This window comes from Tamandua tetradactyla, chromosome 1 (assembly GCF_023851605.1).
Source record: "Tamandua tetradactyla isolate mTamTet1 chromosome 1, mTamTet1.pri, whole genome shotgun sequence".
NCBI classification, from domain to species: Eukaryota; Metazoa; Chordata; class Mammalia; order Pilosa; family Myrmecophagidae; genus Tamandua; species Tamandua tetradactyla.
This window is the reverse complement of record NC_135327.1, coordinates 227,437,652-227,457,298: the sequence shown is the minus strand read 5'-3', so window position 1 is coordinate 227,457,298 and position 19,647 is coordinate 227,437,652. Positions and strand designations below refer to the sequence as shown.

The window sequence follows — 19,647 nt, the reverse complement described above, 5'->3', positions numbered from 1 at the left end:
CCCCCTCCCTGGCCAAGGAGGTCTGCAAGGCCCTCTTCCCCCTAGCACAGGAGGTAAACTGAGATCCCTAAATAAGAATAGTATGTTGGAACACTGGATATTGGAAGCCACATATAGAACTATCTTTTAGTCCACCACTAATAAGCATAGATTTGGCCTTAGCAGACACTATAGTGGAATGAATCTTAGTATATGGGAAATGGCCATGAACAGGGGGCCACACATTAGACATTGCTGGATACAGGGGCCAAGGCATTTCAAACATATGTGGTGTATATATAAAATCTTAACCCGGTGTATATATTAGGAATTGATAGCTCACAAAATATTACCTTGAAAACTACCATAGCTTCCAGTACTAAGTGGTCAAAGCCATTCTGAGAGGACATGCTAAGTGGTCACTGGTAAAAGTACCTTCCCCCAAACGCACTGTGACAGTATGTCAGTATAAGTTGACTGGGGACCATCAAGAAATCGCCACCACTATGAAGGAATTAGAAAGAGTGGGTATTATCATTCCCACTCGTGGTCTTTTTAATAGCCCTGTCTGAACAGTAAAGAAACCTGATGGAATTTGGTGAATGACAATTGACTCTAAAGAACTAAATAAAGTAACTCCTCCTTTATTTGAAACTGTTCCAAACATTGCAACTTTGTTTTAAGTACTCATTTAGGCCAATTTATTTTGTATTAGACCTTGCTAATGCTTTCTTCAGTATTTCTTTAGATCCTTCCAACCAACCTGCATTTTGCTTCCACATGGGAAGGACAATAATGGACATTTACCATGTTGCCCCAAGGGTATCTTCAGAGTCCCACTATTTGCTAGAGACCTGAAAATGTGGAAATCCCCTGTGCCAGTTGGAAAGGATTATGTACCCTAGAAAAGCCATGTTTTAACCCTAATTCATCTCATGGAGGCAGTCTTTTCTTTTAATCCCTATTCAGCACTGTACTTTGGAAACTTGATTAGATATTTCCACAGAGATGTGACTCACCCAATTGTGGGTATTAACCCTGGATTGGAGGGAGATGTGACTCCACCCAGTCTAGGTGGGTCTTGATTAGTTTACTGGAATCCTTTAAAAGAAGAAGCATTTTGGAGAGAGTCCCTTTTTAGAACCATGAGGCGGAGAGCCCATGCAACCAGAGACCTTTGGAGATGAAAAAGGAAAATGTCCCCAGGACAGCGTCATGAAACCAGAAGCCTGGAGAGAAAGCTAGCAGACATTGCCTTGTTCACCATGTGCCTTTCCAATTGAGAGAGAAACCCTGAACATCATTGGTCTTCTAGAATCAAGATATCTTTCCCTAGATGCTTTAGATTGGACATTTCAATATCCTTGCTTTAATTGGGATATTTTCATGGCCTTAGAACTGTAAACTTGCAACTTAATAAATTCCCTCTTTCAAAAGCCATTCCAGGGTGGGCCATGGTGGCTCAGCAGGCAGAGTTCTTTCCTGATGTGCCAGAGACCTGGGTTTGATTCCTGTTGCCTGCCCATGCAAAAAAAAAAAAAAAAAAAAAAAGCCATTCCTTTTCTGGTGTATCACATTCCAGCAGATCACATTCCAGCAGTTTGCAAACTAGAACACCCCCTGAAAATGTAACTCTTTCCCATTATATTGATGATCCTATACTAACCAGTAACTTTCTTTTAGAATTAGAGTCTACCCCTGTTCTAGTTTGCAAGCTGCCAGAATGCAATATACCAGAAACAGAATGGGTTTTAAAAAGAGGAATTTATTAAGCTGAAAGTTTTTTAAGGCCATAAAAATGTCCAAATTAAGGCAAGGCAATGAAAATGTCCAAATTGAAGGCATCCAAGGAAAGATACCTTGGTTAAGAAGGTCAATGAAGTTCAGAGTTTCTCTCAGCTGGAAGGGCACATGGCAAAGTCTGCTGGCTTTTTCTCCCAGCTTCTCATTTCATGAAGCTCCCCCAGGGGTGTGTTCCTTCTTCACATCCAAAGGTCTCTGACTGCCTGGGTTCTAAAGCTTTTTCCAAAATGGTTCCCTTTTAAAGGGCTTGATTAAGCAACCCCACCCTGAATGGATGGAGACACATCTTCATGTAAACCATCTAATCAAAAGTTACTACCCACAATCAGGTGGAACATATCTCCATTGAAACAATCAAGAAGGTCCCACCCAGCAATATTGAATCAGAGTTAAAGAATTTGGCTTTTCTGGGCCCACAACAGATTCAAACTGGCACAAGCCCTAACACAGTGATAACATATCTTGAAAGCTGGGGATGGGCAGTAAATTGAGACAAATTACAGGGACCTAGATGCTCTGTCAAATTTTTAGATGTTGTCTGGTCAGGTAGACTAAAGCTATTTGTTTCTGCTGTTATCGGCAAAGTACAGAAATACCGCACTCCATATATTCCTAAGCAGTTAATGGCTTTTCTTGGCTTATTGGGCTATTGGAGGCCATTTATACGTCATTTTGCACAAATTTTAAAACCTTTGTAAACTATGATTGGCAAGGGGACGGCTTGGGAGTAGGATGCACCACAGCAGGCTCCTTTTGACAAGTCCAAATGAGCTATAGCACAAGCACAAGCTTTAAGGGGGATGGACCCAGGTGCTCCTTGTGAATTGGATGTAGCCGTTACTGCTATGAGCTTTTGGCAGGGTTGTGGCAAAGGTAACAGAAAAAAATGTGTACCAAGTGGTTCCTGGTCTCAGCTATGGAAAGGGGCAGAATTAAGATACAGTCCCCTGGAAAAGCAGTTACCTGCAGCCTAAGGCTGACTCAGAAGTGTCCTGTGACTTTATGGACATTCTCATACAGGGGTGGGTACATGACACTGCTCACAAGCCCCACTTGGGAAGTGTTCAGCTTAGCGCGCTGACAAAGTGGAAAGCTTACATCCTGCAATGCAGCATCTTTAACAACAGCCCTCTAAGTGCAGAAATTCATGATATTTTAGAACCAGTGTCTTAGGTGGAAGAGCAATGTTCAATGATCCTTAATGATCCACCCGAGGTGGCTGGCCCTATACCCACCATTGATGGATGTGGAAGGATACCTGATTTCACATGGTATACTGATGGACCAGCACATGGACAACCCACTACCTAGACAGTTGTGGCTGTCCAACCTAGCACTGACACCATTTGGTGGGAAACTGGAACTATGCACAGCAGTTAGTAGGCTGAATTAAGAGCTATATGGATGGTCATTGTTTATGAACCAGGAGATGTATTAACTATCTGTACTGACAATTGGGCAGTGTCCCGGGGCCTGTGTGGATGGCTACGTGGAGGCAAGAGCAATAGACTGTTGTCAGCCACCCCTTATGGGGAAAAGAAATGTTGGAGGACATCTGGACTGCTTGTCACAAGTGAAAGAAAACTGTGTTTCATGTTTCTGCCCATAACACTCATTCTTTACCTGATAATGTTGACACAGAAGCTTTAGCAAAAATTTGTAGCCAACATCACACAAGGCTGCTGAATGGTTGCACAGAAAGACAGGACACCAAGGGTACCGACTCTGGAGACTTACACAGCAATTCCAGCTGTCCATCACCAGATGAAAACTGAAAGGAGTCATGGGCGCCTGCCCCTCCTGTTCACTGCGACACCCATTGATGCTTCCTCTTCAACTCAGTCACATCAGCTGCAAGCAGATTCCTGTTGCCAGTTGGCAGGTATATTATATTGGGCCCCTTTCCTTACCTGAAGGTGCAAAATAAGCCTTTACAGCCATAGATACGGCCACTGGACTGTTGCTGGCCTTCCCAGTAGCGGTAGCTAACTAAAGAGCTAAAATACATAGCTTAGAAAAGCTAAGTGCATTTTTCGTCATCCCCACACATGTGAACAGTGATAAAGGGCCCCTTTTATCAGACAACTAACCCAAGCCTGGGCTACTGAACAAGATGTCTTTTGGACTTTTCATTTGCTTAACAACCTCACAGCAGCAGGGTTAATTGAAAGGATGACTAAGCTTTTAAAAGAACAGTTAAGAGATGATAAGCAATCTCTGTAGCATGGACATGCCAGTTGTATCTGGCTCTCACCAGCTTCAATTCATGGCCCTGAGCAGCTGCTCCCACCTCTGTTGAACTGGTAACAGTGGGGCCCATGAAGGTGCTGTGAATTCAGGTAAAAGGACGAATAATGCTACAACCTCATCAAGTTAATGAAAATAACTTGCTCTTGCCTACATCACAAGCATTAGAAATTGGAGAAAATAAGGTCAATTGGCCATGCTCCTGGCCAACTGCTTGGAAATCCAAGCCCAATGGGTATCAGGGTTGCTCAAAATTTAAGTATTAGACCACATAGTTTTATACACGTAATGCCAAAAGTTGTATATGTAACCAATCTGGGACTCCACCCCCCATACCTCAAGGCACAGTATTATGACACTACGGACACTTATTATGCCCAGGCTAACCATGGGTTTGACCCCAAAGGCTTCCTGCAATTGCATAAGGAAAAGGTGTGGCATCTAAAACCCCCTTATAGCACGCCTTCTCCAGGTTCACTTCTGTCTACTAATGGAAATCCAGATTGTATTATATTAGATCAACAAGATTTGCCTCTCATAGTTTCCCATAAACATGCTTATTTCTGCTCTTAGCATCACAGCAAATACTTTTCTGCAATGAACCTCTGCCATTGTTGGGTGTCACCAGTCTGCCTTGGTACATGACTCTTGTGTACTGGATTGCATGGCATATCCTGCTAGCATGACAGAGTTCAGCACATTTGAAAATCTGGAAAATAATCTTTTCACTTAAGACTGAAATTGTAGGTTTTATCAATTGTCAGTAGAATGGTTTAATTTCCTTTCTTGGCCATGGCAGCATCACTTTGTGAAATTGTTATCTATGTGTAGGGTATTTCTAACATTCTTTTGTCTCTTATACTGTGTTGTGGAATATGGTTGCAATGTCTGTCCAATGGTCAATGCAGACTGCTGTGTGGGGAGGGACTGTGGCAAGCCAGGGGTGGAGACACCCTCCCTTAGGAGAAAGGGTGGAGCCTTGAGCACAAAGTACAGAGCACAGCATCAAAGCTTTAAAATTCCCATTCCCTAGTTACTGTTGGTGACCAATTCTCATGAGACTCATTGTAACCAATGAGTTTTGATTTCTGGGTTTAGTTGGGTTGGAACCATACCTGTATGGTTTGCTGATGACACAGTTTAGGGGCAATGGCAGTTCGTGGACCATAAGGTGGGAAAGTCCCAGAGGAAGCCAGAGTGGGGAGGCCCAAACACTGTGTATAAACTTTGCCCAAATATCTGGCTGACCCATGAACAAACTTGAAGATTAGCTGAGTCTCAAAGATTGAATTAAGATTTGAGCTGCCACCCACTGCAGGTGAGACAGAATTTGCAGCTTGAATCAATCCAGTTAATTGCCCCATTTAAAAAGAGATATATAATTTTCACAATGCCCAAGATAAAATCCAAATTTACTCAATATGCAAAGATATAAGAAAATGTGACCCATTCTCAGGTAAAAAGACAATTAACTGCCTGATACTGAGATGGAGGACTAAAGACAGTGGGACATCTTCAAAAGGTTAAAAAGAAGAAAAAATTCCTGTACATCCAAAATTCCATACCCTGGGAAAATATCCTTCAATATTGAATGCAAAACAAAGATATTTTTGGAAAGAGGAAAACAGAGGCTATCACATCACCAGCTGACCTGATGCTAAAGGATGCTCTTTAGGGTGAAGAGAAGTGGGCCCAGATGTAAACTCTTGTCTTTAGAAAAGAATGAAGAGTATTAAAAATGGCAAATATCTGGGTAAATTTAAATTGCTCTTTTTTTTTCCTTAATTTATTTAAAAACCTAAGACTTTAAAGCAAGAGTTATAACACCGTCTTGTTGGGTTTATAATGGTGAGATATAATATTTTTGACAACCGTGATGTGAAGGATGGGGAAGTAAATAGATTCATATATTTGACATGAAATTGTCCAAAATTAACTCTAAGTGCACTGCGAAAAGTTAAGGATATAAATTTTAATCATCAGAGCAACCATTAAGAATAACCAAAATGTTAATAGATACATTAAAATGATGTCTAAAATGTACTCAGAAGAAGGCAAAAAGGGAAAACAAAGGAACCACAACAACAAAACTGGAGGAGACATTTAGAAAACACATAGTAAAATGGTGGACCTAAATCTAAACTTATCAAAAATAACAGTAAATGTTAATGGACTATACAATCTAATTAAAATGCAGAGAGGGCCAGAATGTAAGACCCAACTTATTGCCTACAAGAGAAACACTTTGAATATAAAGACACAGGTTGAAAATAAATGTACTAAAAAAGATATACTGTGCCAACATTAGAAGGTGGGAGGAGCTACATTAATACCAAACATAGATTTCAGAATTAAAGAATTACTAACAATAGAGGGACATTTCATAATGATAAAATGACCAATTCATCAGGAAGCTTCTACTATAATAAATATGCATGTGCCCTATAACACAGCTTTGAAATATTTTAAGCAAAAATTGACAAAATTATATGGAGAAATAAATAACACCTCTCTCTCAACAATTGATGGAATCAGACAAAAATTAAATTTAAGAGACATAGATGATCTGAACAACATTATCAGTACTATGACCTAATTGATGACACCCAACAATCACAGAAGCACTTTATTGTCAAGTTCACATGGTACATTCCCAAGGTAGACCACTTGCTTCTGGGCAATAAAACAACTCTCAGTAAATTTACAAGGATTAAAATCATATTAAGAATATCATCTAATCCCAGTGAAATTAACTAGAAATCATTAATAAATCTATAGATCTAGAAAAATCCCTAATATTTGTACATTAACAACACAGTTTTAAATTACAAAGAAATCACAAGAGAAATTAAAAATTAGAAAATATTTCAATGAATGAAAATGCAAGATATAAAAATCTTTGTGATGCAGGAGAGAGAGTGCTCACAGGAAATTGAATAACTTTAAGTGCTATATTAAAAGTAATAAAAAGTCTGAAAACAATAACATAAAGGAAATAAAAGGCATAAATTTCAGAAAACAAGTGAAACTAACTCTATTTACAAAAGACATGGTTGTTTACATAGAAAAACCCAAGGTATCTACAAAATTATTACTGTAACAAATAAATTAATTTAGCAAGTTTTCAAGATACAAAATTAATACTAAAAAATAAATTTTAGGGCAGGCCATGGTAGCTCAGTAGGCAGAGTTCTCGCCTGCCATGCTGGAGATGTGGGTTCAATTCCTGGTGCCAGTCCACACGAAAAATAATAATAAATAAATAAAATAAATTGTAATTTCATATACCAGTATCAAACAATTGAAAATGCAATCTAAAAACAATTCCATTTACAATAGCAAAAATATATAAAATGCTTAGTGTAGTAGTTAGGTTCAGGTGTTAATTTGGCCAGGCAATGGTGCCCAGTTCTGTTGCAGTGGACTTAAATCCTCAGCATGTGAATTTCATCTTTGGCTGATTATATTTGTGGTTCGCTAAGGGGAATGCTTTCATCAATGACTGAGGATTGAAAGGAGAGGTCAGAGGAGAGCTAAGCTGCTCAGACCCAGATATTTGGAGATGTAGAAAGGAATCACCCGGGGAAAGCTATCTGAACCCAGACGCCAGGATGGGAGGCCAGCAGATGTCACTGTGAGTCTTCCCACATGACAGAAAATCAGATGAAATATAGCTTTCTTTCCTCTGAGGAGATGTAACTTGTAACTAAATAAATCCCCTTATTAAAAGCTGATCCATCTCTGGTGTGTTACATTCTGGCAGCTTTAGCAAACTAAAACACTTAGAAATAAATTTAACAGAAGATGTGCAAGACCTCTACAATGAAAAAGGCAACACATTTTTAACCAAAATTAAGGAAGACCGAAGTGAATGGAGAAATATGCCATGCTTATGAATTGGATGACTCCATCTACTAATATATTAATTTGTTGAACTCCTCAAATTGAGCTTGCGATTTATCATCATCCTAATAATAATCACATCAGGCATTTTTAAATAAAATTAGATAACTGGTCTCAATAATTTATAGAAATACAGAGGATCTAGAATTTTAAAAAATGATTTTGAGAAAGAACAAAGTTGGAGGACTTACCACATCTGTTTTCAATACTTATGATAAATCTACAACAATCAGGAATCGCTGGTATAAGATTGACAAATAATTGGAACAGGATAGAGAACCCCAAAATATGACCTCACTGATTTTCAACAAAGGCTCCAAAGCAATCCAATGAAGCAAAAAGGTCCTTTCAACAAATGTTGTCAAACTACTGGATATCCATTAGGAACAGAATGAAGAGAATTAACCCCTATCTTACATCATACACAAAAATTAATTCAAGATGGATCAGACACCTAAACAAAAAATCTAAATCCATAAAATTTTTAGAAGAAAATGTAAGAGAATTATGTTCTTAAAGTCAGGACAGATAAAGTTTTCCAAGCATACATAAAGTGACATTTGCTTTAATAAATCATATACATTGCTTCAAAATTTAAAATTTCTACTCATCAAAACACATTAATAAGAAAATGAACGGGAAAGGCACAGCAGAAACTTTGCAACACACACATATATATATCCCATTTGCAACATGTATATATCACAAAATATTGGTGTGCTGGTTTGAATTTCTTTTGTATTCCTAGAAAAGTCAGATTTTAATCCTGACACAATCCTGTGGTGGCAGCCTCTCTAAGCTTTTGATTAGTTATCTCCATGGAGACTTAATGTACCCAATTGTGGGTGTGACCTATGATTTGACTGATATTTAACTACACCCATTCCAGGTGGGTCTTCTTTAATTTACTGGAGTCCTTTAAAAGCGGATACATTTTGGAGAGACCACAGAGATGCTTGGAGAACACTTGACTTACAGAACAGAGATGTGGATGTTTGGAGATGCTTGAGACCCAGCGTTGTCACTATGAGATGTTAAGCAAGCCAGAATTGAAGAGAGCCAAGGGAAGCCAAGAGATGAAACCCAGCCCCAGAGAAGCAAAGTGAGGACCCCTCCACAGGAACAGAGTCTGAAAGCAATGGAGTCCAGGAGCAAGGGACCAGCAGATGCCAGCCACGTGACTATCCAGCTGAAAGAGGTGTTGTAGATGCATTGACCATTCTTGAATCAAGGTATCTTTCCCTGGGTGGCTTAGTTTGGATATTTCCATAGGCTTAGAACTGTAACTTGTAACTTATTAAGTTCCCTTTATAAAAGAGTGCTATATTGCATTCTGGCAGCATTTAAGAAACATCTGATAACCAGGATAAACAACTGTAAGTCACTAACAAAAGGAAAAACAGCTCAAGGTTTTATATCAGCCTTTTATTTTGAGATAATTGTAGATTAACATTTATTTTTATTGTTGAGTGGTATTCCACTGGATAGATATACCACAATTCGTTTATCCATTCGTTTGTAAATGGGCATTAGAGTCATTTCTAGTTTTTAGCTATTACAAATAAAGATGCTATGAACATTTTCGTACAAGTCTTTGTGTGAACATATGATTTTACTTATCTTGGGTAAATCCCTACTAGTGGAAGGACAAGACCACATGATAACATATGTTAAATATGTTTTCCAAAGTGGCTGTATATTTTACCTTCCTACCAGCAGTGAAGGAGAGTTCTAGTTGCTCCATAGCCTTGACAACACTTGATATAGTCAGTCTTTCGAATTTTAGCCATTCTAGTGGGTATACAGTGGTATCCCATGGAAGTTTTAATTTGTACTTCCCTAATGACCAACAATGTTTAATATTTTTTCATGTTATTGTCTCATACCCAGATATCTTCTTTGGCAAAATATTTGTTCAAATATTATGTCCAATTAAAAAAATTAAGTTGTTTGCTTTCTTCTTATTGAACTATAAGAGTTCTTTGTATATGCTGGATACACATATTTTTTAGGTATATGTTTTTCAAATATTTTTCATATTCTGTGGCTTGCCTTTTCATTTTTAATTGTTTAGCATTTTGAAGAGTAAAAGTTTTAAAATTTGATGAGGTTCAACACATCATATTTAAGAAATCTTTACAAACCTGAGGTCACAAAGATCTGTTATACTTCATTCTAGACGTTTTATAATTCTAGCTATTACATTTATGTTTATGACCCATTTTGAGTTAGTTTTTACATAAAGTGTGAGGTAGGTGGGGGAGTGAGGTTCAATTTCTGCTTATTACCCATTAGTTTCCACACCATTTGTTGAAAAGAATATCCTTTCCTGATAGAATTACCTTGACACATTTGTCAGAAATAATTTTGCCATGTATGTGTGGGTTCATATGCCGGCTCTCCATTCTATTACATCAAGATGCTTATGCATTCCTTATGCAAATATCTCTTTATTTGATTACCATGACTTTATAGCATGTCTTGAAATCAGGTTGTGTGAGTCCTCCAACTTTGTTCTTTTTCAGAATTGTTTTGGCTGTTTGAGATTCTGTGCATTTTCATATAAATTGTGATATGTGCCTGTTGATTTCAACAACAACAAAAAAGCCTGCTGGTATTTTTTATTGGGATTGTATTGAATCTATAAATCAATTTGGGGAGACATCTTATCCACAGGTGTTTTGTATCTTGTGACTCATGAACACAGTATTTCTTTCCATCTACTTAAGTCTCTAATTTCTCTCAGCAATGTTTTATTTTTTCACTGCACAGGTCTTGCACATACTTTATTTCATCAAGTTCATCCCTAAACATTTCATATTTTCAGATGCTATTGTAAATGATGTTTTTTAAAGCTTCAATTTTGATTGTTCATTGCTAGTATATAGAAATACATGATTTTTGTATCTTCATCTTTTTCCTGTCAATTTTGCTAGATTCAGTTATTGATTCTAGTAGATTTTTAGTAAATTCCTTAGGTTTTTCTACATAGATGATCATGCCATCTGGGCATTTTAAGCCTATTGGCTTAAAAATCTGTCTCCCTGAGCCTAGGGAGTTTAGGGGTTTTTTATGGATTCAAACAAGAGGAGATGGAGTTATCATTATAATAGCAAGTATAAGCAACTACAATTTACAAACATAAAGGAGAGGAGTGAGGCTAGAACTAAGCTAGAATAATCACTACAGTACAAGTCAATGGTTATTTCTGGGTTGACTCAAGTTCCTTCATTAACATTGAGGGCTGCCTTCGTGATTATAAAACTATCAGGGGTACAAGGTGGGACCAGGCCCCAGGTTTCTATAATTTGCAAATTAATGGTTTCAGTTTTTTTTTTTTCCTTTTGGCTTTTCTACAATATAGTAGAGAGTTAAAAAAAGTCTATATAATGATTCAATAATCATAATCATTTGTTAATTCCTAACTTCTCAGTTATGTCAAGTTGGTGTCAAACTAAGCACAAACAGTGAATATTGTTTGTTAATTCAAATTTCTGAAGTCTGTGCAGTTATTTCTGCTCCGTGCTGTTCTCACACATGGTTCCTTATTTCCTTGTGTGCCTTCTGAACTTCGGCTGTATGGTATTCATTGCTCTTATGGGGAATTTGGGCAATTCTCTGAAGTTTAGGATTAAAGTACTTTTTCTTCCAGAGCCTTCTATTTGCTTCTACCAGGGGTACTCCCAATTCAGTACCACTTAATACTAAATTGAGGTTCTCAAATTTCTTGAATGCAAGTTTGAGCTGCAAATACCTTGGAAGGCTTGCCTATGGTAAAACCCTTCAGGAAGAAATAACTGCCCCCCACTCCACCTCTGTTCAGTATCAAGGAGATTCTCCCCCAGTCTTCTGGGTATTGGAGAAGCTGCAGGTTTATTTTGGGTTAATATTCATTTTGCAGGAATGGCCTTTGGTTCTCCAGTCAAATATAGGAGAACCACTGTTTCTTGCCACCACCAGCCCCCAGGCATGCTCTGGACAGAGACTTCTATTTAGTACGGATTGGTAAATGACTTTGTGCCAAAGTTAGCTTGGAATTCAAGCTTACTTCTGGGAATGCACCCTTGATGTTTGATTTTTGTCCTGGTAATCCCTCTTTCTCACCAATTCTTTGGCACTTTTATAAAAATGTTTATAACATTTTCTCTAACATTTTTAGCTGTTTTTCTTCAATGCTTTTATAAGACTGTTTTCATATTTTATCTGTTTTTTTTAATTTTTTTGGTGGTTGGAGGTTTGTCTGAACACTGAGCTCACTAAATAATTTCCCCCCAGGAATCAAGTTTTGTGTGCTTAATACTGAAAAGTTGGGGCCTCTTTCCCACAGAGCTTGAATTCTGCCTTGGAATCCTTTCACTACCTTGGAGTTGACACATGGAAATATGTCTGCTTGGAATCTCTGCACTAACGGGGGGTCCAACCATCCCGGTTTCCCGGATGCAGGACTTGCTGTGTGAAAACCGGACGGTCCTGGAAGAGCTTGCAGGGTGAACTGGTCACTCCATGCACTGTGCACACCGCGTCCACCACCAAGAACAGGCATGAAGAATCCGCCTCCTTCTCTGGGGAGGAAAGTAAGCCTTCGTGCATTTCCAGCGGGAGCAGCTGATTTGCGGCCCTGGCAGCTCTGTATCCTGCCTTCTTCTGCCGGTTGGTGAGACAGCCCAGCAGAACTGAACTGAGCCACTGGGGGATGTGCGGAACTCTTCTGGGTGTACCCCCTGCCCTTGCTAAACTGTGGGTACTACCCTTTTCAGAAGGGGGTTCCCCTGGCTGGAAGCCCCTGTTGTAACAAAGCCCACGAGGGTCTGGTCCCCTCTCCTCTCCTGCAGCCCTTTCCTTGGTTCATCCTGCTGGCCCAATCCAGGAATGCATCCACACACTCTAGAGATGGAGGCAAATGACTGTTTCCTCAAATGGAACTTGGGAGCTTCTGTGTGAGCCCAGCATTATGGGTGATTGTTCCAGTTTGCTAGCTGCCGGAATGCAACACACCAGGGACGGATTGGCTTTTAATAAAAGAGGCTTTATTTCATTAGTTCTTCAGAGGAAAGACAGCTAACTTTCAACTGCAGCTCTTTCTTATGTAGGAAGGCACAGGGTGATCGCTGCTGGCCTTCTCTCCAGGCCTCTGGGTTCCAACAACTTTCCCCGGGGTGTTTTCTTTCTGCATCTCCAAAGGCATGGGCTGAGCTGTAAGTGCTGAGATGAGGAATGCTGAGCTGCTTGGGCTGTGCTACGTTGAGTCTCTCATTTAAGCACCAGCCAATTAACTCAAACATCATTCATTGCAGCAGACACGCCTCCTAGCCAACTGCAGATGTAATGAGTAACAGATGAAGTTCACGTATCATTGGCTCATGTCCACAGCAACAGAACTAGGCACCTTCACCTGGCTAAGTTGACAACTAAACCTAACTACCAGTGATAAACGCCAACCTGTGTTCATGGTGATGAACCAGCATAACCTGGAACAGTGATATGTCAAGGAGAAGGAAAGTCAGATGATGAAAGAGGAAGACAATCAGGGCATAAAAAGGCCAAGACTTTCTCTCCACCACACCTTCACTGTGTGTGGCTAGCGGTTCCCATATGAGATAGAACAGCAGATCTCAAAGTAGTCTGGGACCCCAAGACCCTTGTAGGGATTATGCTTTGACCAAACAGTTAGCGTTTAAGGGAAGATTATGGTTACTGAATCAATATATAGGTATTCTTTTTTACTTTCTGGTATGTAGAGTAGACAGAGGGAAACACCTGACATCTCTGAACTGTAATCCAGCTGCCTTGGTCTCTGATAATGATTGTATAGCTTTTATCTTCTGCTCTGTGTGTATGAGGCACAGGGCCTCATACACACAGGGCATAAACTAGTGACAGACCCTCAAAACCCATTTGATGCAGTTTTTCAACTTTAGAGTCTTATGATCACTAAAGACATAATGTATATTAATGAAAGGCATTGGGTCAGCCCAAAACTAACCCACCCCAAATCCAAAGTTATCTTGATAAAGGAAGCTGAATCCAACCAAAATGGGCCCACCTGACACGCACAGTAGCTAAGGCTTTAACCTATAAGTCACATATACCTTATTATAATACTAAATATCATGCCCACCATCATACAAAGGCCGCCATGTGACTAAGCGTGTGATCAATTTGTGCATGTTCAATAATGAGCTGACCTCCAATCTCATCATCTAGGGCAATGTGCTCATTACCCCAAAACCAGCTCATCCTTTCCTCTGATAAAACCATCAGAATTACTGCAGTTTGGGGAGACAGTTTTAGGTTGGTAAGCTGCCTCATCTGCTGCTTCACGTCTAGTAATAAACTCTTTCTTTGAAACCTCGTGTCTCAGGAATTGGTCACTGAGTGCATTGGGTGGAGAACCCATCACTTTTGATCAGTATCAAAGCCAGATCAAAACTACTTCCATAATAATACTAAGACAGCAATAGTCTCTTTCACTCTCATTGACTTGTGGTACTCAGTGGAGTTCTTCAGCTGCTATGTGAATATTTATCATGGCGGATAAGAGCAGAAGCAGGTATGAGGTCCAACTGTAGTAAGAAGCGCATGTGTAAAACACATCACCCTTTTCACCGGCTTATTTTGGAAAGTATTTTTTAATAAATAATATGCTATTTGTGTTAGCATGTAATGGGTTTATTGTAGGTATTTTTATATGAATTAATAAATATTTTTTTAATTTCTCAGTTTTAAATCTAACTAGAGTAAATATCTAAACCAAATCTCCTTGGAGTCTCCAATAATTTTCAAGAAGGGAAAGGGATCCTGAGACCAAAAAATTGAAGAACCACTGGACTAGACATTAATTCTGAAAGGCTCGCTGTAGTCCTCTCTGTCGGTTCTGTAGCTGTCATGCTGATGGATAAGCAGTGTCACCTGCTTATTAATCTGTGCATAGCACATGCCACGGTGTGAGCTAGGCCATGGTGCACTGGTCATTTCTGGGGTTCGTGTCTTCATTCGTTCCTAACAAGTAGTGAGAGTGTTAAAGGTCCTGGAGATACAGCCAGAGCCCTCAAACATCAGACCACCTCTGTCCAGGAGCCGAGCGCCCAAGTGGAGACTGCCCAAATGCGAAGGGAGCCCCTCTCCATTGCAAGGGGGTGGGGGGAGGAGCCCCACCTGGCCTCTCACCTGAAGGCGAGGTGATACAGGTGCTTTAGGAAGAGAGAGCTGCAGGAGAGAAACAGGACCCTGGGGCATCCAATGACAAGTCTGCTGATTTGGGGAGGGGGTAGGGTGCTGCCACAGAGCCCATAGGCTTCGTTCCATATAGGTGTTCCAGCCAGCTCAGGAGCTCTTGGAGGCTGAGAGGGCTGCAGGGCACTCTGGCCCACGGCCTGCGGGCAACAATTTGCTGGCAGCCAGATGGGGGACACTTCCAGCACCTCTGGCTCGCGGCTCCACGGCGTGCAGGGAAATAGTCCCCCAGGCCACCGCCAAGGTCACGTGTGTCCTGAATAAGAGCCACTATTTCCTGAAAGTCAGCACAAAGGTTTTGCACAGATCACTGAAAACATCCCTCAGATTATAGGGGTTGTTCTCCATGATGGCAGCCCCTTTGGCAGGAGGTAGAATCCACCTATGGAGGCCAGCCCCAGAGGAGGGACTGCCAGGAGTGGCATCACCGGGACCCAATCTAATACACCTGTCCAGTCACGCATCTCACTGCAATGAACGTCTGGGTCACTGTTCTAGTTTGCTAGCTGCCGGAATGCAATATACCAGAAACGGAATGACCTTTAAAAGGGAGAATTTAATCAGTTACTGGTTTGCAGTTCTAAGGCCGAGAAAATGTCCCAGTTACAACAAGTCTATAGAAATGTCCAATCAAAGGCATCCAGGGAAAGATACCTTGGTTCAAGAAGGCCGATGAAGTTCAGGGTTTCTCTCTCATCTGAGAAGGCACATGGCGAACACAGTCAGGGCTTCTCTCTTGGCTGGAAGGGCACATGGGGAGTACAGTGTCATCTGCTAGCTTACTCTCCTGGCTTCCGGTTTCATGAAGATCCCCGGGAGGCGTTTTCCTTCATCTCCAAAGGTCACTGGCTGGTGGACTCTACTTCTTCTCGTGGCTATGTTGTTCTGCTCTCTCTGAATCTCTCATTCTCCAAAATATTTCCTCTTTTATAGGACTCCAATAAACCAATCAAGACCCACCCAAATGGGTGGAGACATGTGGTCCCCTAATCCAGTTTAACAACTATTCTTGACTAAATCACATCATCCAGGGAGATGATCTCATTATAGTGTCAAACATACAGTATTGACTAGAGATTATTCTACCTTTATGAAATGGGATTTATATTAAAACATGGCTTTTCTTAGGGGGCATACTTCCTTTCAAACCAGCACAGTCACCAAAATGATCAGGCAGGATGGCCAGGCAATGCCAGGGACAGAGCAGCAGGCCTGGTGGGCTGGAGGTAAGCCCCACAGTGACTCGGGCACCAAGGGGCATTCCTACGGGGGTGAGGTGACAGCAGCACTCAAGGGGCCGCCTGCAGGGTCAGGGGCTGCAGTGAACCCAGCTGCCTCCTTCCTATTTCTGGGAATGCTGAAGCCCTGTGGCCCAGCAGCTGGAAAACCAGCCAAGGCTGAGAGTTTAATGGTGCTACTTTTCTGATGAGAACCCTCTGTTTTGTTAAGCTTTAAGATAAGTGCAAGCCACTCCGTCTAGGAATCCAAGAAGATGCAAAATTACTTACTGTGCTTACCCAAAGGCCAATCTAAGGGATTGCCCCATATTTCGTCACTTACTTACACTCATGGATCGTGGCTGTTTGCTGTCAGCTCTTTGACTTTTTTAAACCAGGCTCTTCCTAGTACCACATGTGAATTGTACTGGGACACAGTCTTAGACAAGAATGGGACAAAAAGCCTCAGCCAGAAAGCGTTCTGATGTTACAGAAGGAAGGGTCGGCCCCCATCTGGGACTTTCCCTCCCAGAAAAAAGAGCACTGTGGCAAGAGAGAAAGGAAACCAGGCTCAGCCACCCTGGCAGGATAGCAGAATTGCTGGGTTGGGGGTGGGAGTGGGCTGGGGAGGGGGTTCCCGAAATAGTGACCTTTTTGGAAGCAAGGCCCACATGCCAGGGACAGCTTAGACCCCCCCCCCCGTGCCGAGCCCCAACACTTCTAAGCGCGCAGAAGGCTCCAGTGTTGTCACCGGGTTTGTGGGGCATGATGTGGCTGCTTGGCAACAAGCTTGGGGCTCAAGAAACTTCTAAACAACAAAATAAAACATGGTTGGTTCCCCCCCCACCGCCCCCCCCCCGTGGTCAATACAATAGCACCCCTTAAACACTTCAAATTAAAATAAAGGAGCAAAGCGATTCAAAGAATATGGGGTGTGCTTGCAGTGGAGGCACACTGATTAAGTAGTTTAATTTCTGCTCTATCACAGCTGAGAGACCAACAAGATGACATTTGCTTCCTGCTCTATAAAGATGCTTTCTGTTTGAATGACAATATGCACATTCGGTTGTTTCTTTTTTGGGGCACAGCGTGGACTTCAGGGTGGATGGCAGAAGGCGTGGGGGCTGGGATCGGAAGGAATGGGCCGAGAAGGTTCAAATGATGGAGACGATTTTTAGCCCGCCAGGTATTTAAAAGCAAAGTGGTCAAAATAGCGTATTTGCTGACACGCGGCTTCTGTGGGCTGCCAACCATAACTCGCTTCGTTTCCTGCATTCCCAAGTTGGTTTCATAGAAGGCTTTATTGTGATCCAGGAGCATTGTTTTGCATTAACTTCTATGACAAGGAACCCAAAACGCACGGTGCTGAGCGCAACAAAACAGAGCTGAGGAAACAGTGACGCCTTGGCACCGACTGTGACAGGCTGTAAGAAAGCGAACGTTTCAATATCTCAAGTGCTGTTGGTTTCCTGCGAACAACCTTTTCTTTTCTAAACAGTATCATATTCTTTTCCAGCACATTTAGAACGCAAGTCAAGCTGTGTTTTATTTTTTATTATAATAAACACAGTCAGTTTACTGTAACAAAGACATACTAGCGTTAATCAGTGGAAAGCCACAGTCCAACAGCATAAGCTGGGCCGGGGGGGGAGCCGGGCTGGGGGGGCGGGTAGTCAACTGATAAAATAAAAGGCCAGCCGTCTGGAAAGTTCTCTTAAAAAGAGCATAAAAAGGCAGTGTTTTCTTATGAGACTAACACAGAATGCCAAAATATCTAGCTGGGCTCTTTTTTTCTTGTTGTCATTTATGGCAATTTGTAACTAAAAATAGCAAACCTTTCAGAATATTGGGTGCTCATATTTGTTTCTGTAAAAAATAGAATAAACTGCAGAGATCCTGTATACTGTTTAAAATTGTCTCATTTCTTGTATAAGCCTCTTCTACAAAGTGAATATATTTATTACTCAGATTGCTTATACCCGTTTGTACTTAGGTCATTTATAATAGTGAAGTGAGTAGCTCCCAGTAATCAGTTAAAACACAAAGTCTGTAAAACATTTCAAGATTAAATTAAATCCCCGGATCCAAGTTGAGTAAGGAAAAAATGTAAATTGCCTTACCATGTCTTGAACTACTGTTTTTTCATAATCCAGCTCAAGTTTTAATCTGTCTCTACTATTCAGCAACTGAAAGACAGAAGAATATTATGTTTTGATTAAAAAACAGAAGCCTTGAAACTCCTCCTCAATAGAATTTAGTGCAACATATTCTCATACATATTCTAAGTATGCAAAAAACAGATCCTAATATGATAAAAGAAAAAAGTAAATTCACATAGATTATCATGTAATAATGACCTAATGTCATAGAATTATTATATTCATTTCATATGAATGAATGTACACACAGAAAAAACTAACTTATTTACAAACTTCCTCACTCCACCCCACAAAAATGTGGCACCAGCATACAACAGTCTGTCAAAAAGAGCAATTTTGCTTTACTCTGTATATGACCCATTTCTTTTATTTTAGGTTTAGTGCTATATTTATGTACATGTCAAGTTGTATTCATACCAGTTGAAAGTAGCAACCAATAAAAAAGTAAATGGTGCAGGGCTATCACAACTATGGGACTGGACCCAAGGATTTTAATGCTTGCCGTTTGCTGCACATCACACACACACTAAAAATTCAACCCTTGGTTCTGACTTCCATTCAGCGCAATTCATTCACGTATTGATTACTTTAATAAATGTGTATGGAACACCTGGTGCATGCCAGGCATTATGTTAGGCCACGGGGTGTAAAAGTGAGGAAGACCAAATCCCTGTTCCTGCAGCGCCTAAAGGAGGGGAGGAGAACAACACGAAAAAATTAGTATAATATAGATGAAAAAATGCATAAAATCAAATCTTCAGAAAATTGAAAAAAAAAAAAAAAAACCCTTGTATGACATGGCCAAAATACTTGCAGCCAAATACGCTCTATCTGGAGAGACTTCACAAAGCAGAGCTTTGGACGAGGCTCTTGAAGGCTGCATAGAAACTCAACAAGTCAGAGACGCGGGAAGGTGGGAAGCCAGCAAAAACCACAGAGGAGCAGGGAGGCCTGGGCAAGTTCGGTGTTATGGGAACCCAGAACTCACAGCAAGAAGAAGGACAGGGAATGACATGAGAAGGGGCTCGGGTGACATCGTGAAGGGCTTTTGCTGGTCAGGCTAGGAGTTGAGGGGGGGGAGGTGAAGCACAGCACCGCAATCTGGT

General features: G+C 40.8%; 1 protein-coding gene across 5 annotated transcripts in view; it reads right to left on the bottom strand.

The window, feature by feature from the left end:
- Nucleotides 1-19,647, bottom strand: part of C1H10orf67 (chromosome 1 C10orf67 homolog) — a 195,678-nt gene that overhangs the window by 91,414 nt on the left and 84,617 nt on the right. For all 5 annotated transcript variants that reach the window (XM_077153972.1, XM_077153976.1, XM_077153963.1 and 2 more), the window contains one exon: nt 18,503-18,568. In XM_077153972.1, coding sequence (XP_077010087.1) covers nt 18,503-18,568 — 66 coding nt within the window. The remainder of the gene's footprint in view (nt 1-18,502; nt 18,569-19,647) is intronic.